General features: G+C 38.4%; 2 protein-coding genes across 5 annotated transcripts in view; both read right to left on the bottom strand.

Annotated features, from left to right (window-relative positions):
* Nucleotides 1-682: 682 nt before the first annotated feature.
* Nucleotides 683-14696, bottom strand: TUBE1 (tubulin epsilon 1). 4 transcript variants are annotated; one of them, XM_018917308.3, is made up of 12 exons: nucleotides 14563-14696; nucleotides 14416-14489; nucleotides 12580-12632; nucleotides 10394-10469; nucleotides 9739-9854; nucleotides 8611-8732; nucleotides 7145-7332; nucleotides 6164-6339; nucleotides 5231-5371; nucleotides 3569-3709; nucleotides 2524-2698; nucleotides 683-1506 (listed from the first exon to the last, which is right to left on the bottom strand). In XM_018917308.3, exons 1-12 carry the CDS (start codon nucleotides 14585-14587, stop codon nucleotides 1348-1350), a joined length of 1446 nt encoding a protein of 481 aa, XP_018772853.1. In that variant the 5' UTR covers nucleotides 14588-14696; the 3' UTR covers nucleotides 683-1347. The 4 variants fall into 4 exon arrangements, with proteins under 4 accessions (XP_018772853.1, XP_009091129.1, XP_050828578.1 ...); XM_009092881.4 differs by having other exon boundaries at nucleotides 10412-10469; XM_050972621.1 differs by having other exon boundaries at nucleotides 10394-10466.
* A 3406-nt stretch (nucleotides 14697-18102) lies between these two features.
* Nucleotides 18103-25738, bottom strand: part of LAMA4 (laminin subunit alpha 4) — a 98545-nt gene continuing 90909 nt past the window's right edge. The window contains exons 36-38 of the mRNA XM_009092869.4: nucleotides 23328-23421; nucleotides 22227-22346; nucleotides 18103-20810 (exon numbers count right to left, since the gene is read on the bottom strand). Of these exons, the coding sequence (XP_009091117.2) occupies nucleotides 20665-20810; nucleotides 22227-22346; nucleotides 23328-23421 (360 nt within the window). The 3' untranslated portion in view covers nucleotides 18103-20664. The remainder of the gene's footprint in view (nucleotides 20811-22226; nucleotides 22347-23327; nucleotides 23422-25738) is intronic.

Genomic DNA, 25738 nt, shown 5'->3' with positions numbered 1-25738 from the left:
AAATACAAATAGATGCTCCAACCTCTTGGGAAAAAAATTGCCCTGTAATACTTCATCTATCGTTCTTCATTCTTAAATTAACATTTTCTGCTATACATCTAAAATAGTAAAACACATCAATGCTGAAACATTGAATCAGAAGTTGTCAACTTCAAACTCAGATTGCTTTTTGCAACAGATAGTCTTTCTCTAGTGCTATGGATATAAACACTGGAGGTGCAAAGGAACAAATAAGGGGGCAACTGCAGATAATACATGCAAGACTTAATAAAATTTATATTTTTAGAACATTTTCTTACAAATGCTCTCAACAAATGTTATCACAATACTTTATTGAATACTTCTGGGCTTATACATTCCAAATTGTGCTCACTTACATATCCACTCCAACTGTACGAGAAGGACCTTCAAATGTCAAGAAATCAATCCATTCTGATCTGTAACAGTTCACTGGCAAGCAACTGGAAATAGCTGTACATTCTAGTCTGTAAAAATTCTCACTGTAATATAAAAAGCTGCTTGATACCCTGATGATTATAAATATTAAAACATCGATTTTACTTGCATTCGTTCAAGGCTTTAAGTGTTTTTCTCCAAATGGTCATCATAACTTCATAATAAGTGCGCGTTTTGCAGAGAGGTATTCTGTATTATCTCATTATCAAGTGCAACTCAGCAATCATTAATACGAATCATTAAAATATTTATTAATATTCCAAGCATAATACTTGAAACAATTTTTTTATTATTTTCTGTTATTGCTGATTTTGGTATTTACTGAGAATCCTCTAATATAGTTAACTACAACACAGGAGCAGAAATACTAAAATGAGGAACATAGCTTAGAGCATTCTGAAATGTCTACTGCAAGTGTAAGAAAGCAGTTCTATTAGAGACTTGCTTTCATCTTTGAAAAGACTACATGGGCTTTTCTTCTCTTCGTAGTCGCTTGTTAAAAACTAAATCTAGCAATGGTGATCCTTCTTTGAAGCAAGACCAACCTTTAGTTTACTGGAAGTTGAAAGTCTGAGAAAATAATTACCTTTTTGGCTGCTACATACAAATTCTCCTCCTTTTCTTCACAGCATATTGTGTGTCAATTTACTCCACAATTAGGATTACTGTCCTTACTGACACCAGCCACAATTAGGTGACTTCAAATCTTTCTCACAGGCATGGCTCCCCACTTAATGGCCACTCTTGAGGTAAGGAAGCTGTTGTGCTGGTCCCACTTTGGAATTACAATAGCCAGGCATGCTGAAAGTCATTCTGGTTAAATGAAGTGGCTGGATGTTTAGGGAAAGTGCTTTTTTGTTGTTGTTGTTTATAAAATCAGTTCTTCCTTCTTTAAACAGCTATCTTCAGTCTTGAAGGATCTATTCTAGGCCCACCTTTTGTAGCATCCAATTCATTGTACTCTTCTATTAGGTCAGACAAAGAGGCTATAGCTTCTGAAAAACAGCTTTGCTCCATCCCATCTATTTGCAGATAATGGTGAAGGTGAGCCTAGGAGAATAAAAAAAAAAAAAAAATCAGCATTATCCATTTCTTGGTATTTGATTGCTTTGGCTCAGTAAATACCATTTAGCCTGTACTGAAGGGGGGAAGTGCAAGCACTGTTGAAACGGCACTTAAGAGACTTATATCATGACATCCCTTGTTTAAACACTTGGCACGTTTGGTAACAATCCCCTACTGAATCACTTAAAACCCATCTTCTCATAATGTGTTCTTGGGTACACCTGACCAGCTGCGGATTGTGTTAACATGGCAGGGTTTTGGCAGCAGCGGGAGCACAGGGCTGCAGGGGTGCCTTTTGTGAGAAAATAACAGGAGCTGCTCCCATGCTGAACAGAACCATCCCACGGACCTGCCACTGGCCACAGCTGAGCCCATTAGTGATGCTGGTAATGCCTCTGTGACAATGCACTGATTGAGGGGTAAGAATGCTGCACAACAGCTGTGACAGAGAAGGCTCAAGAAAATGTGAGAGAAATAGCCCAGCAGACACTAAGATCAGCAAAGAAGGAACAGAATTCTGAGGCTGGGAAGAAAGCAGTGGAGTGGGGGTGAAGGTGTTTTCAGTTTTGTTTTTATTTCTTGCCATCCTACTTTACTATTATTGGCAATAAATTAAACTAATTTTCCTAATGCCAAGTCTGTTTAACCCATGACAATAACTGGTGGTTGTTCTCCCTGTCTTTATCTTGACCCACAAGTTTTTCACTGTACTTTTTTCCTGTCCTGCTGAGGAACTGAAGTGAGAAAAAGCTTGGTGGACTCCAAGGTTTAGATTAGATATTAGGAAGAAATTCTTTACTGTGCACTGGAACAGGTTGCCCAAAGAACCTGTGCAGTTGTTCTTGGCCAGGTTGGATGGGGCTTCGAGTCACCTGGTCACACAAATAAAACCCTTGGGCAGTTAATTATAAACAATCTCTTCATGACACTAAGATCTGGGTTTCAATAATGCAAGATGCTAATGATTGGTGACTATGGATGTTATAAAAATAAGAGTTGCACCTTTTTCTTGTAGAGCTTCATAAATCTGTCTTTGAGTTCAATGAAAGTTGGTTTTACACAGGTGTTGTTTGCTAAAGCCAGAAGGGAATGGGAATGGCCCACAGGAGGTACTGAACACAAACCAGTTTTCCAGCCCTCTTGATTCCAGGAGACGAAGTGCAGAGAAGGCTTCAACCTGTGATAAAAATATTTAATTAACTAAGAAATATAAAGAACACAAAGACTAATGACTAACAGTTTCAACTAAGTCTGAAAAGGTTAACATTTAAGGGCTCAGGATTAAGGAGGACAGTTATAACTATCACTGTGATTAAGATATTTTAGACTTCAGACTAAACCACTGTGTCTCTATGTTAAATTTAAATTGCAAACCTAAACTGTGTTTTGTTAATTTAATGCATCGGGATTTGAAAAGTGAAGTTTCAAGTACCTGTTTCTATAAAAGGGACTGGAAGCACTCTGAGATTTAGTAAAGGGGCAGATTAATACTGTGTGAGGGCAATCAGTCTACCTGTACTTTTGAAATAAGTAAAATACTTTAGATTCCTAGAAATTTTCCCCATGCACCCCTGTCTGCCTATAAATTTTGTTTTGCCTGCCTTTCCCATTACATCTATATAACTCAAGGTAGAAAATAAGTGCTAACAACATAGAGTTGTTAAAATAAGGATGATTTCCTACCTACATGAAAATAACCATGGAAAGAGAAGGGCCTTCTGTTCAGCAAAAACAAACTTCTACTAGAGAACTCATTACTCCAACATCCTTTGCTGTTGGAGACCCCTGGAAGGCTGCGCTTTGCTTTTTTTTGCAATTTGGAGAAAGAGAGGAGTAGCACCTCCCTGTATTTGGAAATCCAAGAATAATATGACTTTTTTTCACTCATTACACAGTTAATTGTGTTTTCTTCCCTTCTAAAATGAAGAAAAGGAGGTGGGAGTAAACTGATTTGGTATTGAAAGTGTTCAAATGAAAAGCTGGAATGCTCTGGACAACTGCCGGTTTCCATACAAATCCCATGACTACTCTGTGTGGTATTACAAACCTTTCAATATTTCTGCGAAGGTCCGAAACCTGCACATTCCCTCGAACAAGAAGTGCACAGGCCAGGTAGAGGCTGTGCTTTGGATCTGCTTGAATTAGTTGATGATCTCTGCTAAACGCATCTGAGAACATCTGATCCAACCTGGGTGAAAAGAAAACAGTTATCTACTCTTATTAATGTAGGATCCAAAAGTTCCTCAGAATGCCCACCTTCAGGGTTTAAAAGTTCATAAAATCCTGGGTAAAGGTATGTTTGATCCAGAATAAATGTACCTTTAAATGATAGGAAAGATTCAGACCTTCATTTGTACATATGTTGGCATTAGAGTTTTAAAAACACACTGGATCCATTTTTTTCCTCAACCTCAAGTTACAAGCCACTGTTGAATCAGAGAAGTTGCCTTTATAAAGGCAATTTGAGGCCAATGGTTACAAAGTCTTAAAATTATGTAAAAGGATTTAACTACCTGGGGTTCTGGTTATGTGGCAATTTGATCCACTGGGAAGGATCTGACAAGAGATATCAAAGTGCTGATCCTTACAGAACTGATTATCTGCTTGTTACACTTTATTATTTAAAAGGCTCAATGAGTCAGAGAACTGTATTAATTTTGATTAATGATTTGGGAAAAGATAGGCTATATCTACTTGTCTAGTCTACTTATTCTAATTTTATCACACATGACTGCTCTAAAAGATGACGCTGCAGATCATATTCTTTCTGTCTTCACTTTCTTAACCAAGTTTCACTGTACTGTGGGATATCAAAGATGGTGTTCTGTGGACCCACAACATCTAAGCTATTCTTTCCAGTTGTTCCAAATGCTGTATATTTATAATCTCTTATTCTTTTTTCTTATATCACCTCTGCCACAATCTGCTTAGTACAAAAAAATAAAGGGGACAAAAATATTACTGTTCCCATTTCATTCTGAAACATCTTTGACCACTTCCTCATAGTCTTCTACCTTCCCCCCAGACCTATACCATATCCTCAAGGTATGCTCTCAACAGATCTGACTGTTACAACTTTCTGTTGGAAAATAAGTGTGGTCCTTCCCTTTCCTCCACTTTGTATACTTCTACACGCTTAGCTGTCTCTACCACTATTTGTCTCTATCTCACTCTTGCTGACTGAACATAATCCACCAAACCCAGTAAAATCTATTTTAATGGGAAATTCTTCTGCTATGTCAATGGGATAAATATCTCACAAAATTTGACACATTACCTTATCATTATACCAAGATGTTAAAAAGGCTCACTGCCCTCACTGCATCTCCAGACTGAAGTAAGATAAATACTGAAGTGGTTCCCCAAAGAGCCTAGTTAATCCCTTGTTTGTCTTTAGAGTATTTTGTCAGTAAAGTGCAAGCTGTTACTCAAAAAACTTGCGGTGTGGGTTCTTAGTAATACATTTTCCCATCAGAAACACTTCCAGCAGAGATTAAAAGCATGTCAAGTTTACTAGCTCAACCACTACATAGAAAAGGGCCAACAGATGTTCGATAAATCAGCAGGATGAATTTTAAAATGTGGCAGATATACAAGTTTCAGAACTTCCACCCTTAGTTTTGCAACAGAATAGAATTTTTAAATGAAAACTATGGAAAAATCAGAAATTAGGCTTTAAATGTGAAACTCCAATAATATTTTTTCTTACCTTCTAGAAGGAACATTAACATCTGCCAGTGTATACAGAGGAGTCAAGCTTGAAACCAAATAATGAAGTCGAGGAAATGGAACTAAATTCATGCTGATTTCATTAAGATCCATGTTTAGGGAACCTTCAAATCTAGCAGAGCTGAAAAATTAACAAATCGTTATGAAACTGATATAGAAGTGATTTACTTAGTTTGTAAGGTAAACTTCCATGCAATCTATTTTTCAGCTGTTCTGTACAATAAAACTGTAAAACAACACAACATTCAAGCTTGTGTTCAAGTATAATTACAAACTTTCACATCTGGCAGTAACAGTGCTATTCTTACTTACTTATACTTCTCATTAAAGAACAGTAAGTTACCAAGAATGATTCCTTGTTTCCCAATTGGAGTCCTTAGCATTGATTTATTATCATTAATAATGTTTAATACCACTTAATACCGGTTAATTAATACCAGCTGGTTAATACCAGTTAATTGATACCACTTTTACTAAACAGGCTATAATAAAACACATGTGACTTAGCACTCCTGACAAGCTGTTTAATAAGAAAAACAGGCCAACCAGAAGTATATTTCTGGCAGCAATAGACAGTTTATGAGCACAAATGATCTGACAATATTTACAAAATAATGCCTAGAAAGGCAAACCTCCTTGGGTTCCATTAGGCACTGGTGAAAGACAATTTCCTTCTGCCTATAAACTTACCTCAGATTTAAGACTATCATGGCTAAAGCAACGCCACAACAATCTGAGTACTTCCAAATACTTTAGCATTTAGTAACAAGTTCTTATAAAGAGAAGACTCATATTGTAATATGAGTAATTCATGTAATTAATATTACTCAAGTTGATGCAGGCCTGCATATTTACAGCACTCACCAGCTCCAGCAATCCTACTTTGTTACAGAGGAATAACCTTTAACTTTACCTTGTCAGGTTCAGCAGCAAGTTGGCTACAATGTTATTCATTGCATCAAATGGCTTCTCAGGTAGTGTTTTTGCATTGCCTGCACTCGATGTTACCAAGCTGCTTTGCTTCACAGTTGATCCTAACTTCCCAGAATTGATCATCTGATGAATTTTATTAACTATCTCAAACAGAGACTTTGAAAGAGGAAAATAAAAGTACAGAAGTAGTCTTGAGTACAGTACTTTGAAATTTAGTACCACACATTTCATTTCTAATAATCTTGAAAGCTCAGACATTGTACTGTTATGTTAAAGATTATACCTTGATACATCTAAGTCCAACTTTTGAGCAATTCCAGTTGACTGAAGTGTTTCTAAGTCTGTGCCTTACATATCACAAATATATACACAGCTTGACTTGGAAATTTGAATTTTATTCAACTATTCAAAATGCTTATGAAAATTTAAAAAGCAGTTTTAGAAGAGAACACCTGTGAAGAAAAAAATATAGTCTCTAACTAAATTTCACTTTCTCTTGCTTTTTTCATAAACAAACAGCAAGACAGCCACCGAAGCTAGATTCAAATGAGTCTCACACTTTGCAAGGTCAGGTATATCTATGATTCCCATATCACTAATCAGCACAGTTAACCTTGTTGGAATCTGGAGAGATCAGAGGTCCTTGAAGCACTCTACTAATACTATGCACAAATTGATTGTTAAAAGAATTGAAGACACTTTATCTCAGTAAATAGAAGCTTTTCACTGTTTATCTTGAAATAGACATGAAAAAATTCACTCTACCTTAGTTTGAAGGAGCAGAGCAACTTTTTAGTGATACCCATGTTCATTTCAAAAGTTTGCAAGTGACTTAGAAGTTAAATTATTACTTTAAAAACTGAAATTATGCTTTTGGAGATTTGGTATGCAAATCAGTACTGAAGAGACATTTCCACATTCTAATTAAAAAAAAATACATAAATAGAATATTATTTCTTACTTCATTCTCTATTGGTAGCACACAGTCTGCATGTTCATTAAGCTCCTTCATAGCCAGAACACTGTTATATGGAGAAGTAATGACATCATCTTCACCAGAGGGATAAACTGAAGTAACAAATCTATATACTTCTGGGAATTCCTCCTCAAGCAAATTTAGTACAAAAGTTCCAAGACCAGATCCTGTCCCTAATTATGAATGAAGACAGAATGAGAGAAGACAGGTTCCCCACATTATCTTAGGCTCTATGATTCATGTAGGAGACATACAACTTTTCAATTATGTGTTAATGAACATTTTCTGAAGCATTTGGCTAACAGTAGAGGCTCCTCAAATGTAATTAACTCAGGAAGGTTTGTCCCAGACAGGAAAATAATTAAGTAATAAAATTATTTCCCACGGTATGTCAGAATGAAGAATACAGTCTCAAAAATTTCTGCAAACCAAAAAGTCCTACTATGTAACAAACATTTTTCTGACCTAGTATTTCTACTTTTTATTTTGAATTCTTTAATTTGAATTATGAAACACAACATTTGCTTAAAAGCATTGAATGGCCCCAAACAATACTATTTTCATTTTAGGGTTTCTTTATGAAAATTTCTCGTTCTTCAATATAAACAGAACCACCCCTTCCCCCCAGCACACAGGCTTTTTTCCTCATTAATACTAAGCACACAGCCCTGAGTTCAAAACAGAGAACTGAACTGTGGTCTACTTCTGAATACTCAGCTACTGCTGAGTACTATACTGAATTCTCAGTGGCAGACAATTTAATCTATGAACAAGACAGCAGCTTTCAGAATAACAGAAACAGTACCTCCAGGGTCCCTGAAATTAAGCCACAAAAAAGGCCCTTGACAAATCCTTGCTTCACATTTAGAGCTATTTTCTGTGTCTTTTTCCACATCATAACCAGTTATAATACATGCTACTCTCAGATTTCTGGGGTAGGAAGGCTTAATGACAATGCAATAATGACAAAATTGTCACTGCAAAGAATTATTCCTTTTAGCTTATTAACTAACTAGATCAGATTCAAGAGAATTATGAGGAAGGAAAACAGAAAAACAAAGTTTTTCTAAAGTTAAGCAACATTAGAAATCTCCTTCAAAGCCGTCTGGAAAACTCTTTCCCCACAAGTAAAACTATTATGACAATGCTGTTGGTGTTCAGAGGTCACTGACCCTTCTTCTGATTAGTAATACCTCGGTGTTTGTCTTTGGTACTTGTCTTGATCTACTCACTGCCTCATCTTTAGAATTTTGGCTGCATTTTTATTCTGGGTAGCACATCACAGCTCCTCAGTGCTCTAATAAAACTAGTGATAAATAATTACAGGTCCATTTAACTGTACTATGTTAATTTTTTAAATCTGCATTCTGAATGATGTAGATTATTATACTGATGTTCTTTTTTTCATTTGTGGCTACTGCAGTCACACTCCCCATAAAAACATTACTTACCACCTCCCATGGAATGAATTATAAAGAAACACTGTAGACAGTCACAGTATTCAGCAGTTTTTCTCAGCTTTTCCACTATGTTTTCCCGGTACTGACAGCCATATATCTTATGACCTACAGCCCTGAGGATATAAAAAATACTTTAAAACCTCCCCCCAAAAAATCAAACTTGAAATTTTAAATTTTAAATCCTTCTATGTGACATTTTAGAGTTCAGAGTCCAAAGCTGGGTGCAACACTTCATCTGTGAGAGTTTCTAAGTTGTGGGTCCATACGAGAATATGGGAGTCAGGATGTAGTTTTAACTTGGAGGATGCAAACAGGTCTAAGTTCACAACTTTGGAGTATGCACTTATTATTCTGTACTGAAAAGGAAATAACTCTCATGCTGGATAATCCAGTTGTAGTAATGAAAGCTACATAGTCCTTTAGAATAAAGATATCCCTATGTAATAAGTGTACAGATAATCTTTTGAGTACTATGCAAGTCAGTTGCTACTAGTAACAAAAAAACCCCAAACAGCTCATTTTCAACACACTTGTCTGCTGGATGGTAAAGTTGGTAGATGCTAAATACTGCTTTACTCTCCATATTGCACTCTCTTTTGGTACATTTGCTGGTGATTTGCTTTCCAGTCTGTAGCACACTGAATATTATTAGAGCACCGTAAGGTCTCTGTGAAAATTTTGAATTCTATGTTAACCAATCTTTTTCTGAATTTTTCTTTTGGTAATGTAGTTTATATGAACAAAGTCAGACACTGCTTAGAAATCAGAAGCACATTTGTTCATATATCTCATTTCCACAGTAGCTGCACAGTCTCAAACTAGATTATGGTTTCGACTAAGCAATGAAAGCAGCTGAATGCCAAAGAAATAAAAATAAAAAGCATGCTCTTTTGTAAAGAAAATCAAAAAAGAAGAAGAAAAAAAGACAAAATGATATATCAGCAGAATTATTCTTCTGTAAAAGCCTTTTCAAAGCCCTCCTCCAGGCAACAGTGACTCCAAGTTTGCTGGTAAAATGCTGCAGCTCTCCAGGTGCAGAACTAAAGCTATGGTTTTCATTTCCCCTTTCAAATGCCATCTAATTAGCTGCTAAGAAATGTGTTCTAAAGAGGTTCTCACCAGTTGTTTCCTGAACCAGAAACATCTGTGATAAGCTGCTTGCTATCAAACACATCCCTCAATGGTCCCTGTAGAATTTCATTTACCACACCCTCCTCCATGTCAATCAACAGTGCCTTCAAGAATGGAAAGAATTTAAATTCAGTCAGTAAGCAAACCACCCTTGAAATAATCACACAAAGAAATATAAAATTATTGACAATATGAAAGGAATTCTGTTTCTACTCTGCTCCAGAGAAACCTTTTCCCGCCCTAGTTGTTAACTAGAGACCAACTAGATTCACCTTAGCTGATTTGCTAGTTGTTCGACAGGACTGCATTTCAGATGAAATTTTGTTAAAATTTTATGTTTTGCTCCACTACTTAAGAATAAAAAAAATTAAAACATTTTTATGTTTCAAGTTTCCTTGCTTCTTAATCATTTAAAGTGGTTCAAAGAAACCCAACCCTTAGTTAATAATATCTGCAATAATTTTATTAAAATTCCAATATGAGTTACTCAACAAGATTGGCAGCAAACTGCATTACTGCATTAATGCAGTTAATATTAGAAACTTTTGCTTTCAAAGCAGTACTTAAACCTGTATGCCATTTTATGAACTTCTTGAGAATTCCCACACATTTGGATATAAATATTCAATGTAAAAACAGTGACCTTTATAGATTGCCTTACTCGTGCTTTTAAAGAGCAGATTTTTCCTTTGTAAATATCGGGACCATTATCACCACTTCTGAAAAAAAAATATAACAGAAAAATCAAAGATCATATTTTCAGCATGAAATATATACTACAATAAAATTTTACCTCTTATATATTGTGTTCGGAAAACTATGACAATGCAAACAAACAGAAACACCTGAACATGCTGCTAATACCTTATAATTCCTGAAAGTAATGCAATCACAGGACATGAACTCAATCAGAATTACCCTAAACACTACTTCAAGAAGCTGAAAGATAAGCATAAAAGTTTACTCTCAGATACAGCCTCTGCTTTGCAGCAATTCTACAAACACTGCCAAAACTGGAAAGGATTATCTTTTATCAGCATGCGATATGTGTATCCACATCAAAAAATGGAACAAAGCTCCAGATGAGCTTTTCAGTGGGGGCACTACAACACTGTGCTTGTGTTCCAGGTGTGAAAGCTCTGTAACTGCACCAGCACAGTGCTGGGCTTGACTTATTCTGCTTATTATGATTTACCACTTTCAGAAATCTGCTGGGCTGACACAGCTAAATCCTCCTTCTTTCCCAGGACTGGTTGTATTGAGCCAACATAGCAGACTATACATGATGTTATAATTTTCCCACTCAAATGATGAGACACTATGGTCTGGCCGAACTATATTCAGCACAAGGGGGAAAACAGACAGGGATACTGGAAGACTGATCTTATTTCCTCTTCCATTACTTACCTAATCTTGGAGCTGGCCAAGCCTAAATTCAAAGCATGTCTTAAGACCATTCTACATTTAACACCCATTATATTCACAAAACATCAGCTAAAATTCACCACAACACCAATGTTCTGAGCCTACTGAGTCCCACCAGGAACAAGGCGAAAAGAGTACAGGGCAGCATGGATTACTCAAGAATTTTCCAACTTGTCACTCAAAGATGGTCTCTAGACACCTCTTCTGCTCACTTCAGTAGGTGAGCAGCTCACAGCAGCCTCCAATACTCATGTGATTCCTACACAACACCAGCAGGACTAAACTATAGCATCAGTAAATCCTCCTAGAGAATCTCTCTTCAGGGACTAACAAAATTCAAAGAGGAAATAAAACTAATCTCAAAACAACATTTATTTTTCTTACTGTTGGCTTTGTGGTCTTTCATGCCATATCAAACCTTCAATCACTTGGATTCAATTGCTGAAAAAAATCCCAACATTCCTAGAGCCACGGGATGGCTTGGGTTGGAAGGGACCTTATCCAGTTCCAAACCCCCTGCCATGGGTAGGGACATCTTCCACTAGACCAGGTTTTCTCAGAGAGAAAACATGTTTCTATTGAAGTTAACCTGTCAATTACAATTTTGATGGTTTCATCTGACATACAGAAACAGACTTTTTTTATGATCCAATTTTCTTGATTTAAAAAAAAAAAAAAGTATTCTTGGAAATACCAAGAATTGACAATAACAAGCGTCAACACATTTGCAATGCTCTTCCAAAGAGGTAAAAAAGGCAATTTGGAATTCATTGATCTTCTAGTCAAAATCACATTGCTGTACTGCAGCCTTTTCATACAATAGAAGGAAACAGAGGTTGGTCAAATGATTTTTATTAATTAAAATGCAACAGGCTATCCTGAGTACACATTTTCTTCTTGCAAATTGCAAGGATTTTTGTAACTGGAAAGATAAGAGATGGCTGAATGGTTTTAAGGTATGAATTGGTTAACTAATAAAAAACAATTACAGGCAATACTCTGGGTAACAAAACAGACAAATAAGACTTGAAAAATTGTCAGTTTTTTCTGACTATCTTATATAAATTACTCTTACAACTCTTTAAGAAATGCTGCTCAGTTGGTATTCAGATAACAATTTGATTGTTATCTCAGTGGCAAAAACTATCAGATCCTGACTGTCCACTTTTGGTACAAAAGGAAAGGAAAACAAACGAACAAACTTTCAACACATTTTAACTACTGAAGTATATATAGATAAAGTGGAGATGCAAAGATAAGGTTTTGAGGAGAACACAAAAAAGCAAAATCTTTTTCTAGTACAAACTAAATATGACTTAAAGAAAACTATAACTTAGGTTAAAGGAAGATACTACAAGGGCTGATCTACTGTGTAAACGCATGAACTGCTTGATAAAAACTTACCTTGTATCTACATTCCTAAAGAAACTGCTTAAGGCTTCATCATAAATTCCTTTCTGAAAGGAAACAACACAAAATGATGTGTAATGTCAAAAATTCTCAGTGCTTTTTCATGACATTATTTAAGTTGGCAGGGACCTCTGAAGGATACTTGTCAAACTTCACCACTTGAAACTGAGTGAACATCTCTGTTGAATCCAGCTAGTTCTAGTCATCTCCAAATAGAACATTTCGTTGAAACATCAGCTTGCTATTAAAAACTGAGAGAATGTAACAAGGAAATCAATTTTTCAGCACAAGATTAAGCAACTGCAGTAGTTTACTGAAGATCCCAATGCAATGATTAAATTGAAGAGCTGCTCTTCAGCTGACTCAGTTCATCACTGATACAACTCTCAGTTCATCATGGGTTCCAAGCCTGTGATACCAATGCCCACGGAGTTCTGCAAAGAGGACAGCCCAATCACACTTATTCTTATCAGAACTACGAACTCCCTGGCAAGGGATAGCATGGCAATTACGTACCCCAACATAAAACTAAAGAGATCTGACAAGTTTAAATACCTTAAGCACTTTATAGTCACAGCAAGAAAAGTGTGATTTTGTTTAGGGTACTCAGCACAATCCTATGCCCTCCTCATGTTGCTACTTTGGTCAGTAAAACTGTACAGCAAGCCATGGCATGAGCTAATGTAGAAAACAATGGTGAGCTTTGGGGGTGTCCTCTTTTGCTTTACTGCCAGTGGCAAAGTACCAGCACTGAACAGCCCTCACGGTGTTGTTAACTGCCTCAGACCTGCTAATGCCTGGCTGTAGGGAGACACACTGAACTTTTCAGAGTGCAAATGCTGGAGAAAGCCAACCAGAATTAGTGATCACAGAATATTCTGAGTTGGAAGGGACCCAGAAGGAACATAGAGACCAACTCTTAGCCCTTCAGAAGACACCCCAAGAGTCACACCATGTGCTTGACAGTGTTGTCCGGCTCTGATAGGTTTGGTGCTGGGGAGTCTGCTCCAGTGCCCAACCACTCCCTGGGTGAAGAACCTTTTTCTAATATGTAACTTAAATGTTCCCTGACACAACTTCAGGCCATTCCTTTGCGTCCTGTCACTGGCCATGAAAGAGGACAGATCAGTGTCAGCCCCTTCTCTTCCTGTCAGGAGAACATTGCAGACTGCCATGAGACCCTCAGTCTCCTCCAGGCTGAACAGACCAAGTGACCTCAGCTGCTCTTCATATGGCTTCACCTCAAGACCCCTCACTATCCTCACAGCCCTTCTCTGGACATTCTCTAACAAAGTGTTTTTTTACATTGTGGCACCCAAAACTGCCCCCAGCACTGGAGGTGAGGCCCCCACATTGCAGAGCAGAGCAGGACAATCCCCTCCCTTGCCCAGCTGGCCATGCTAAGCCTGGTGCCCCCCAGGACACCAATGGCCCCCCTGGCTGCCAGGGCACTACTGACTCGTGTTCCACTTGCCATCGACCAGGACCCCCCAGGACCCTTCCACAGCACTGCTTTCCAGCACCTCATTGCCCAGTCTGTCCGTACATCCAACGTTGTCCCATCCCAGATGCAGGATGCACTAATCCCCGTTAGACTTCACACGGCTGGCGACTGCCCACCCTCTCTGATTTAGCAAGGTCCCTTGAGAGTAAACCTTACGTTTTGTTTTCACGATTCGTTAAACGGCACGAGAAGCTGGGGGTGGTTGTGCTCCCAGTGAAGCACCCTTGGTTTAAGTAAACAAACACAGCGCTCTGTAGCCACAGCGACGGACGCGGACTGCGGCGAGGGCGGCTCGCCCCGGGCCGGCGGGGCAGCGGCGCCCTTACCTTGTTGACGGCGGCGTGTTCCCGCAGCGCCAGGTCCCAGAAACGGCATCCCACCTGATTCCCGCACTGTCCCACTGCAAAGGGGAGAGACACGGCTCAGGCACGGGGAGCGGGCGGAGGGAGGTCTGGGCGCCACGACCCCCTTACCCTGCACCACCACCGACTGGGTCATGGCAGAGCCGGCGGCGCAGGCCTCTTTCGAAATCGGCGCCCGGAAGCCGCTCCCCCCAAGTTCCTGCGGTGGAACGTCCCAACCGTCGCTTCAGCTGCGGGCGCTCGCCGCCTGCCCGCCGCGAGTGGAATGTGCCATTAGGGAGCGGGGGGGAGAGCGGGGGGAGAGCACGGGGGTGTGGTGAGGTTTCAGACGCTCGGTGAGTCTGAGGGGGACCCGAGAGGGGCTGTGGGGTCTCGGCTGCAGCCCAGATACAGGAGGCCTGACAAAAACCTAACATAAAGTCTCTGAACAGGAGAACAAAAGTATTTCCATACACTACAGTTCATTATCCTTTATGGATAGAATATTGCACTAATAAAGCGCTTTATTTTCCCCAAATACATAATTCAGGGAGATGGCGTGAAATGTGTAAAACGGTATGAAAATACAAACTAAAAATTAAATGAAAAAGCGGCCATTTGGAAATGCTGTAATGTACCCTCCCACCAGGCTCGCCCATTAAGCTCAGTTTCATATTGTGCATATAATTGTCTGCAGTGAAAAAACGAGGAGTGTAGAGATGCTGTTGTCTCAGGATGGCAAGACTGGTCTGCAGCACAGCTCAGCTGCAAAGTCACAGAATCCTTTAGCGTGGAAAAGACCTTTAGGACCATCAAGTCCAATTGTTAATCCAGTGCTGCCAAGTCCAGGACTAAAACAGTAAAGAATGTGGGACATGCAAAGCTTGTAGAAAGCTGCCTTGTGACACAGATGGCATTTCTGCTTCCTGTGGGAGGACAAAAGCAATTCCATGCAGCCCATTAAGTTTTATGGCTAAAACCTTCCAGCAAAATTCTCTTTTTCCAAATAGATTATTTGTAATGCTGGTGTACAAAAAAAATTCTTAAATAGAATTTTTAATCCTTTTTTTGCTCCTAGACATGACCTGGTAGAGATTAATTGTAGGTCTATGTAAAAATAAATTTATAGTAAATGACTATTTAAAAAACCCTCAAACTTTCCTGGAAAATTGTGTATATATTGCAGCAAATAAAATATTGTACAGTACAAGAATGCATTATGTACAAGAAATAGATACAGACTAAATTTGTGAAACTGAATTGGAATCCTGTTGTTCTTAAGAAAAAGTACTGAGTGGCTCAAGCTTACTCAAGTGTCATGTATGAAATGGGTGAAAAGGACCAATGGCTTTAGTGTTATAGGCATGTTTAGCATGAATAGAGTACTACTGCTTCAAACTGTCTTTTCTATAAACAAATCACCAGTGTAAAACGACATGAATATTAAACGGGAAAGTAGGTAGTCCTTTCTCTCTGGACAGATAAGATGTAACCTATAACTTAATTTTGTTCCCTGTGTTTTTTTGAAGTGGTCCAAACTCGTAGGCTGTCCTCTGTTCTTGATATTAGATGTCAAACTGCTTCTATACCTCTTGCCTGTTGTCATGTCCTTAAAGTCTTTTCACGTCTTCTCAGCCTTAATTAAGGTTAAAAGCAGTACAACATTGCTTACAAGCATTCTAACCCTTAATTTAAATTCTGCAGAATCTCTTAATATTACTGTATCTGACTTTCTTCTTGTGTAATTAGCTCCACTTTCTACTTTTTTTTTAAGTTAGTTGTAGTTTTTGTGTTCTATGTCCTATGAAGATTCAGCTTAGTGAGATTCACACTATTGAACACGATGTTGCAAGAAGACACTCTGAGCTTTGGCTTCCACTGTTCTCTGGTGTGTGAAGTGGTGTGTGAAGGCAAATGTAAAGTGATTATTCTCTTTGAGCTTGGAAACACTGTGAATTGGTGATGTAACTGAGATTCATGTTCATGTGGGGATAATTTTTAGCTGCCAAAGGAGGTCCAAGGGCAGGAAGTTGACTTGTAGCAGCCAGTTTGGCTTGGTGCATGCTCAGATGTTTAATGAAACAGTCAGCTCAACTCTGTGAAAGAAATAATCACACATGTGACTTTCTGTTTTGTTAGTAAAAAATGCATGAATCGATATAGGTCTCCTTGGAGACACTTTTGTCTATGTTAATAATTTAATCAACAGACATATGGTAATATGTGTTTCTTACCCTTAATTTCTCAGTAACATTTTGCTGATGTGTCATACAGGAATGGTGTTCCACACCTTTGGGCCACAAATTGAATAATTGTATCAATAACTTATGTTTTTTGGTGGACATGAATGTCCATGGACCACAGTGAATCTGTGAATAGCCCTTAAATAACACACTGTAACAAGAGCCAAAAGTGCATCCCAAGTTAAATATGTGTGCTATGCTTTCAGCATCTTTTTAATAAGTCATTTGACTATTTAGGCCACGTGCTGCTGTAGGGAGAATACACTGAAATGTGAACTAATGTTATCCTTTGATTAATATTGTGACTTAGTTCACATATTAAGGCTTGTTGGTTTGTAATTTTGATTTTTTTTCCCTATTTTTTGTTTGTTTGAATCTTTTTAAATTTAGAATTGCTGTATTTTGGGAAATTACTGTCAGGCTTGTTACACTTAATCTTTCATTTTTTTGTTCAGGCTGTTGTCCATACCCTGGATTCTTGAGGAGGAGGGTATTCTCTACAAATCTTGAGATGTAAGACATAGAGGGGGCCGAGATCCCATTTAAATCCTCTATTTTGGAGCAATTTCCTGAGCCTTTGATCTTGAAATTGGTTTCTTTATTGCATAGTCATGCAAATGTCCAATTTCAGAATATTTTGGGATACTGCAAGTGTAGTTGCAGCCCGCATTTAGATAATGGCTATAACAACACTTATTAAAACCTGGAAGGTGCCAGAGAAAAGTTATAATCTGCTTAGAGTCAGTGCTCATTTCTTGTAGGATTTCTGCAAAATTTAGATAGTTATATGCTAAAAATGGAAATGGACAATCTGACAATGTAGCTCAGAACTTGAAGGTTTTCCCCAAATCTTTGTAGATGAAGGGTTTTGTACTTTGAAGGTATAATTTTTAAGATAGATACAGGAGACAAATTGAATTCTGGAAAGATTTTTGCTTAGGCAGTTGCCTTCTCTTAAACACCAGCAGCCCTTAAAATGAGTGCAGAGGTATGTGCAGCATAATGCATCACAAACTGGCTTTCTTTGGCACATATGAAATGGTAATGTTAAAGGTCTACGTGGATGTTGGGGGCAGGGAAATTTACATTATTTTCTGCTCTCTCCTGAGTCTGCAAGTATCCTCTGGTTTATAGCGTTTTTCTTTGGAAACCGTATTCTGCAGAGGGAAAACCCACACCTCTGAAGCCTAGAAGAGAAAATTGATGAAGACACCCTCCAAAATAGTGTTGTGTTTGATTAGCTGGTGATATAGTAAAGAGAAGTAAATTGAATAGTAGCAGTTTATGAATTTTAATTGGTTTTTATTCACATACTGTTTTAGTGTATTTTTAGTTTTCCATATATAAAATATGCAAAGGACTGATTAAATCAGAAAACTCATTCTTATACATAAATCCACAGAATGAAACCAAATCACATTGCAGCAAATATGGCTAAGAGAAATACTGTTTATTCACAGAGCTTGGATGTGGATATGAGAAAATATCTTTTGGTTTGAAGTACGTGTGAGACAGAAAAACAATCTGAGCTCGTGTGTACCAGTTAACATGCAATGCTCCACTTAATACCAGCATTCACTAAACTCTGATGCTCTTAGGGGCCACAAGCATTTACTATTCCTGACTATCTCTGCTGAGCAGCTGCAGGCAACTCAAAAGGAATTTCAGTAATCCTTGTAACCAGCCTATCTAAGCAGGGAATCTGCTGTTCTTTTCTCTCCAGCAACAGGGTCCTGGAGACCAGGGCCTGAGGAAGCTTACTTCAGGTGGTGTCAAGAGCTTTTTTGAGCTAATCTAACAACTCACTGGCACTGGGAGGAGAGAGACTTCCTTTCTTACCCCTGCTCCTAGCTGTACAGCTCTGACACCACCCATGGCCTCTGTAACCACCGGGAACCCAGCTCACTGATCTGAGGACGTTTGCCCTCAACACCAATAATAAAATATTCCTGAAGCAAAGCCCTAAATTTTCAGTTCCATTTTTGGGTAGTAGCTGAGAGCAGGAAAAAGCTGAGCAAGCATATTGGTTTTGGTGCCTGAGACAAAGATGACATTTGAAGGCATTGAACTGGATTTAGGGATCCATGCCTCAACCAGAGATACTGCAGAGGGATACTCTTTACTGTTTACTTCTCAAGTATGAACAGTGGGCTTTGGAGTGAGGAAAAGAAGGGTCTATTTATCACTCCCCTGTAATCTTGGAGTTGGAAAGGGAATCAGTCCTTGGAGCATATTGCCTGAGAGCTGCAGGGAAGGGAGAAGGGGACGTGTTCAGGAGAAGACAAGCAGAAGAGGAATGGGGCTGAAAGTATGAGCTGAGCTGACAAGGCTGGTGACAGGAGAGGCAGTGGCTACTGGAGCCACACTATGTTGTTCCTTTACCACCCAACACTGGACTCTAGAAGCAAGTGGAGAGTCCATGAGGGGGTCCCAGCTGCTGGAGATTTCCTGTGCCTCTGTATCCAGAGGTTGCAGTTCTTTATCCAGAGTAAGCCAAGTCTGCTGCAGTGTGTCAAAACTCTTTTTTCACCCTTCTGAGAATAGTAGGGAAGCTGCTGATTAGTGCTTACATATGTATCTTATTCTGGTGGTTCTTCCATCTGTCCATGCTTTCAAGAACTTTGGATTCCAGTTTTCATTTGTGTGTTTTCCAATTGAGTTCTTACTAATTTTTAGTCTCTTGGGTGCTGTCCTTTATTTTTGCATTCCATAGTTTCCTGCTTTGCAGCTGGTCATATTTTGAATGGGTTCCAACAATAATTTGCTCAGCAACCATAAAACTTTCATTACTTTATTCTTTATTACATTACTTTATACTTCAAAGAAAAGAAAGCTAAATGGCTTTGATTCCTTGTAGGTGATGATTGAAGGGACTCAGTTTTGCAAGTGACTTGTGTCTATTTGGTGTGCAAGCCTACTGTGAGTTGAACCCTACCATTAACTTCCATCTACCTTCTATGGTTATAACACAGCTCAGATTTGCAGCCCTTTGCCTTCTGTTTACATCTTCCTGTTTCATTCTTGGTTCCTCTGCAGCAGCATATCTTCTGAAGGAACCTGTTCCTTGTTTGAGGATTTCTGCTGTAAACTGAAGCCCTGCAGGAGTCTCATGGGGAAGTGATGTTTTCGTATGATAAGGGAGTCACCTGAAACTGTGACTGTGATTCTGCTTTCTACGCTTCATATTTACTTGTGTAACATTAGTGCAAATGAGATCACAATGAGATTGTGAATTTAGTGCTGTGTTTGTAAGTGCATTTAAAAATTCAGAGAAAAGCTTGTAATTTAAAATTGTCTCTAAGGCAAGCATTACTCTAAAATTACCTAGTTTAGGTAAATGAGTCTATATATAAAGCATCTGTATTAAAAGATATACATCCTCTCTTCATACTGTGCTAGAACATATCCATGAAGTCTAGAAGTGGAATAAAATTTTCAATTTTTCATTGTTTGCAAGCTTACATAATTAGTATACTCTCTTCCCCCCCTTTCATTTGAGGAATATATAAATGAGTTGAATGGAAAATTAAAAATATACAGTAAGATCTTTTTACAGTATTTGCGATGTAAATCTATTATCTAGCTTTATTCTTTAATGTGCATTAGCAGATCTTTTTCTGTGGAACAAAGGGTGACTAAGATATGGAATGAGATTATGTAGAGGATCTATTTTGAAGGTAACATATTTTATATAATTTTAGTTTATTTTATAATCTCATATTTTCATGTAACAGACTGGCCACACATACACTATAAGAAATGGTAAAGCTCACTCTTGTGGTATGTTAAGAGAAGTGCAGAAGCAACAGCTTTTATTCTTCAGTGTTTTTTGTTTGCGTGTAAATATTAGAAGTGACCCCCCCCCCCTTCCTGCTTTCTCTAGATGTGGCTGTGATATTTTCATTCTTCTTGTCTTGCTGGACATGGTTTCTTTTGTTCTATTTTTCTTTCTGTGGTCTAAGGAACTTTTCAGAATCGATGCAGTGCACTATCAGGCTGCTGGACAGGTATTAATGCTTACAGCACCACTAACCAAAGCTGCTTTACTAAAACTCACTGGCTTTTCATCAATCATGAAGTTACGAATGCAGCCAATGAAGGAATTGCGTGTAGTCAGGCTTGATGTTAGCAGAGACTCTGGAAAAAGAAGATCAAAAAAATTAGATAAATAAAAGTTTAGAGCTCATGATGGGCAAAATAATCAGTTTGGCGGCAGAACTTTGCTACTAAGTGCAGCTCTTCAGAATCTTCTTTTAAAATGTTTGGCCTACTGCCAGTGTCCTAGAAGCCATTAAAGAAAAGTTAGTTATCTACAGTTATGTGAAACTCTTGATGCTATATTAGCAATAGAGACACAATTTTCCATTTTTTGACAACTACATTTTCTTTTAAGTAACAGGGTAGATGAGTCCCAGTGTGTCTTTTTGTAATTTAACATCACATGTATTGTAATCTGTGTCTGATTTGTAAGTTTGCCTTCAGTTGGCTGTATCTGCATGGCATTATTTAGTATTGTATCTTTTATGTTGTTGTGAAGTTCTGTGTAAGAGTTTCCTGTGCCAGGCTGATAATAGCATTATAGAGCCAGTGTATGGCATTGCTTTAGTATTCTATAATTAATGTAGAAATAGAGGCTCTATTATGAAGCAGAACAGCATTTGCAATTACCCCTTTATATTACCTCTCTGGGAAGAGTTCTGTCCTAATAAAATTCCAGTTTGGATTTAAAGAGTGAGCAGGCATCTGTGCATAGATTTTATTATTCCCTTTAGGCTCATTTTACCTCCTGGTAGCATGGGATGGATGTGAACACCACGCACTCAAGCCAGTAATCCAAGATAAGTATTATAATGAATTTTGTAGTTAGAACTGTTAATGATTGACATGCAAGGCTCAGAGAAATAATGCTGCATGTTTTCACTGAGAAATGTACGGGAGTTGACTTAAAAATTGGATCACGTAGTGTTGATTACAGTTTGTGTATGAACCCCAACAGAGTAGCTCTGTCTGTTGAATAAGGGAAGGAAATGTAGTAATCTTGGCCCATGCTACACAGATGGTCTGTGAGTCACAAATACACAGAAGCAGAAATCTGTCTAACACAAACCCCTAGTAAGAAAAAGAATCTCCATCTTGTTTTCAAAGATGCTATTGCTTGAAGAAGAGGAAAGAAGCCTATGAGCAACTAAACCTTGGGACTCCAGTTACAGTGAGTTTCCAATCCCATAAATAAATAAATCACGTCTTAAAAAAGAGTTAGCCCACATGGGAAGGAAAAACAGAAAAAAAAGAAATTTTTTTTTGTTGTTGGCTGACTTCTCTAGTGAATCCATACCTTGCCCTCCAGCAGCTGTGAATGTTTTAATTTCAATGAAGCAGCACATCTTTTTCTTTGAGAACTTGAGGCAGAACATTTATGATCAGCTCTTGAACCTTTGAATTTTACCAGGTTGTTCACATATTTTGTTCTTTTTTAAGATTAAAACTTAGTCTTTCTCTGAAAAGAGGGCTGAAATCTCAGAACAATGTACCACAAAGATACCAAAAACATACCTGGTACACCTCCAATAAACACTGGCTCCCTGTGGTCCATTGCCTTTGGATTTAGTGGTCCTACCACATGGTTGACTTCAGAGTCTACGTCCAGCTGCACCACATTTGCGTCTCTAATAACTGAAAGGAGAAGGAACAGGGATCAGCAAGAAGTGTGATATGAGTCTTTTATGACAGACAGGAGTTATCTCTTTGGTGTGAGTAGATGATTTCGTATTTGCTAGATTGGGTGAGCCATCAGTGACTGTGAGTGGATTCTGGCATACAGCAGGACCGATAGTAGATAGAGAGGGAGCAAGGGTGCTTTTGAGTGGGGCTCTTGATGCCTGGTGGCATTGTTTAGGTTCCAGGTTATGAGCATACCTGGCTTGTGGCTTATAAAAACTTTCCCAATCACTCCCAATTAGGGATATATTAGAATGCAGTAAGGCTTCTCCCTTGCTTGTGTGCTTGGATTTCCTTCAGAAGGGAAACAGAATGCTTGTGGAAGGGGTGCAGACTCAGATCGTTTCTGCAGTGATAGTGGAAGACATTCTAAGTCCACATCTAGACAGGAAGATGAGGTGGTTCAATGTACCCAGGAAGTGCTTTTTGACTTTCAAAACCAGGAAGGAAGGATGACTGTCTGTCACAGAGGCAAAATCCCAGCTGTAGACATCTCTCTATCGTGAGCAAAAGGTTCCCCACATCTGTCTTGTTATTTGACTTTTAAGGGCAGCATATACTTGTACCTACTGCATTCTATCAATTTATTTAACCTCTAACTGGGAAAGGAAGACTATAATCTGGTATGTGAATTAGGAAAGGTAGCCAGAATTTCAGATAGGCTGCTTTCTGTTCTTTGAACAGGGAGCTTCCATCTTTGTTTGGTTTTCCTATCTTTGAAGGAACCTGTGCTTGTCTTCCCAGGAAGCCCTACAGTTCTATGTCTGAGGTATGACTATGACTGTGTCTTTCACACAAACTTGGGTCTTGGCAGGTGAAAAAGAAGAACTGAAAATACTTCTGCATTGCCAGTGCTCTAGCCCGTGGAGACGAATATCTGGAGGGAAAGGGACGGGCTTTGTTACCTTAATTAGGAGACAATCACCTTTTACTGACCTGCAATTCGATGCCACCTGCCGTCACAGAGACTCTGTTTCAGTGTCACTGAAGTTGAAAAATCCCTGATTCCATTATTCAGTTTCACAGTAACCTGAGGGAAAATGTAAACATCACTGTAAACCCCCTCCTTTTCTCTTTTTACCTTCTGTTGTAATAATGTTGTGTTCCCCACTCAAAACAGGTCAAGTATCCAAGAGAAACGAAAACACATCTTCATTGAATTCTTCAAGAAAAAGTACCTTTTAAATCCAAATTTAGGTTGTTTCATATTTTTTGTTTGTTTGCTTTGTTTTTTGTTTTTTCTTCTTCTTCTTCTTTTTTTTTTTTTGGGTTTTTTTTTAACTGTTCAGATTCAATAGTTCTGAGACACTCCTAATTATCTCAAGGAAGAGTTCAAGAAAAGATTTAAAAATAAGAGTTAATTTCACTCATTTACCAGTACCTCTACTCTATAATTTCCTCTATGATAAATTAGTGTTTAGAGGCATCAGATGATGTTTTTGGCATCTTGCTAGCCACCTAATAAGGAAAACATGAAAACCCAAGTATAAATAAATGGAAAATATACGAGAAAGGAAGAGACAGAAAAATTAAGAATTACTTTCAAGTTACTTGTTCAAGCTTACCAGTAAGTCCCTGGCAGAGCTAGAAGGTGAACATAATTCTGAATTTTGCACCTCTGTTTTAGTTAATGGATTAATGTCTTTTTACATAGAAATTGTGCAGCTGGAGGAAAACAGCACTGTGCCCTTTTTGTGGGACATGAGATTCCTGGTGGTGATTGCCAGAGAACTCCAAACTCTGAGCCCAACCACTCAGGCTTTTCAAATGTTGAAGTTATTTCTGATTATGCTGACTATGCTGACTGAAAATCACAGAACCATAGAATTGTTTGGACTGGAAGAGGTCTTAAAAATCATCTTGTTCCAACCCTCCCCCCCACCGCCATGGACAGGAACACCTTTCATAGCATTGTGTTGCTCAGTCACATCCAACCTGCCCTTCAACATTTCATGGGATGGGGCATTGCCCAGGTTTTCTGGGCAACCTGTTCCAGCCTCACCACCCTCACAGCAAAGAATTTCTTCCTAATATCTAATCTAAATTTACTGTCAGTTTGAAGCCGTTCCTCCTTGTCCTGTCTCTGCATGCCCTTGTAAATAGTCTCTCACAATGAAACAACTTATATTTAATTCTAGAGGGTTTTGATACAGTTGTAACTAAAACATATTAATTTTTTTTCCAGAAGGGCACCAACAACATTAAAATGATCCTCATGTTCTATTTCATCCACCCTTAGACAAAATGTAGAGATTGAAGCAAATAAAGAATCACGGGAGAAAGTGACTCTTTAATAAATCACCCAGACAAGGTGTACTGATGGAGATGTGTACATTTAAAAAATGAATTATAGTTGCTGATCTTATTTGTTCAGCAAAATGGTTTTCACAAAACAGGTCTTTTGTAATGCATTCAGAGAGAGCAGATAGTTAATGCTAAAGACACACTGATCCTTACTAAGAAGGTACTGGACTGCTGCAGTGACAAGCAGAGAAAAGCTGCTTTTCCAGGGTGAATTTTGTTTATAAATTGCATATGCGTCATACAGGAAGTGAGGTGTGAAGTAAGTGAAGCAGCACCTTTTGTTAGACCAGTTGGTGCAGTTGGGAAAACCAGACAAATTATTGGACATGCAGAACTTTGGTTAGAAATTGACACAAGAAGTGCTATACTGGACGGGTTCTATATAGACTCAGCTTTTGGGTGTGGCATGACACACATCAGCACAACGTACTTAAGAATTTCTCTGTTAGTTCACTAGATACAGGGGTAAGAATGGGCTTCAACCTACCTAATCAGCTGTCAAAAGTTAGGTGCCTGACTGAAGCACCTGTTCTCTCTATAGCCAACATAGAAAAATAATCTCTGAATAACAGCTCATTTAGTCACCTAATTAGACACCTCCTTTAGGATAGGATGAATCATGATGTTAAACTGTTTACTAAGTTACTCTGTTGTAGGTATCTGCTGTAGTTGGAGAAGAGGTGAGAGTGTTTCCTCAGATGTTGCATTTCTAACTGAGGTACAACCAGCCCCAGTTAAATACCCTTCCACTTTGATTGACAGGTGCTTATCAGTGATTGAAGAATGTCCACACTGGGCCCTGAGTTTCTCTTCTACAGGAAAGACCAAAAAACTGCCAAGATTTCCTATGCTCTAAATCTTTGCTTGTGTTGTTCACTTAAGACTGAAATTTATTACTGTAGGTGTGCAGTGCATAGCATGAAAAGATCCAGATTTTATCAATGAACACAATAAAAAATAAAAATAGCAACAGCTGTCTGGTGAATTATTATAAAACCTCTCTCCTTTGTTTGAAATCCAGAGCCTGTAGAAACGAGGCCAAC

The sequence above is a fragment of the Serinus canaria genome, chromosome 3 (assembly GCF_022539315.1).
Source record: "Serinus canaria isolate serCan28SL12 chromosome 3, serCan2020, whole genome shotgun sequence".
NCBI lineage: Eukaryota > Metazoa > Chordata > Aves > Passeriformes > Fringillidae > Serinus > Serinus canaria.
This window is presented reverse-complemented; position numbering and strand designations above follow the sequence as displayed.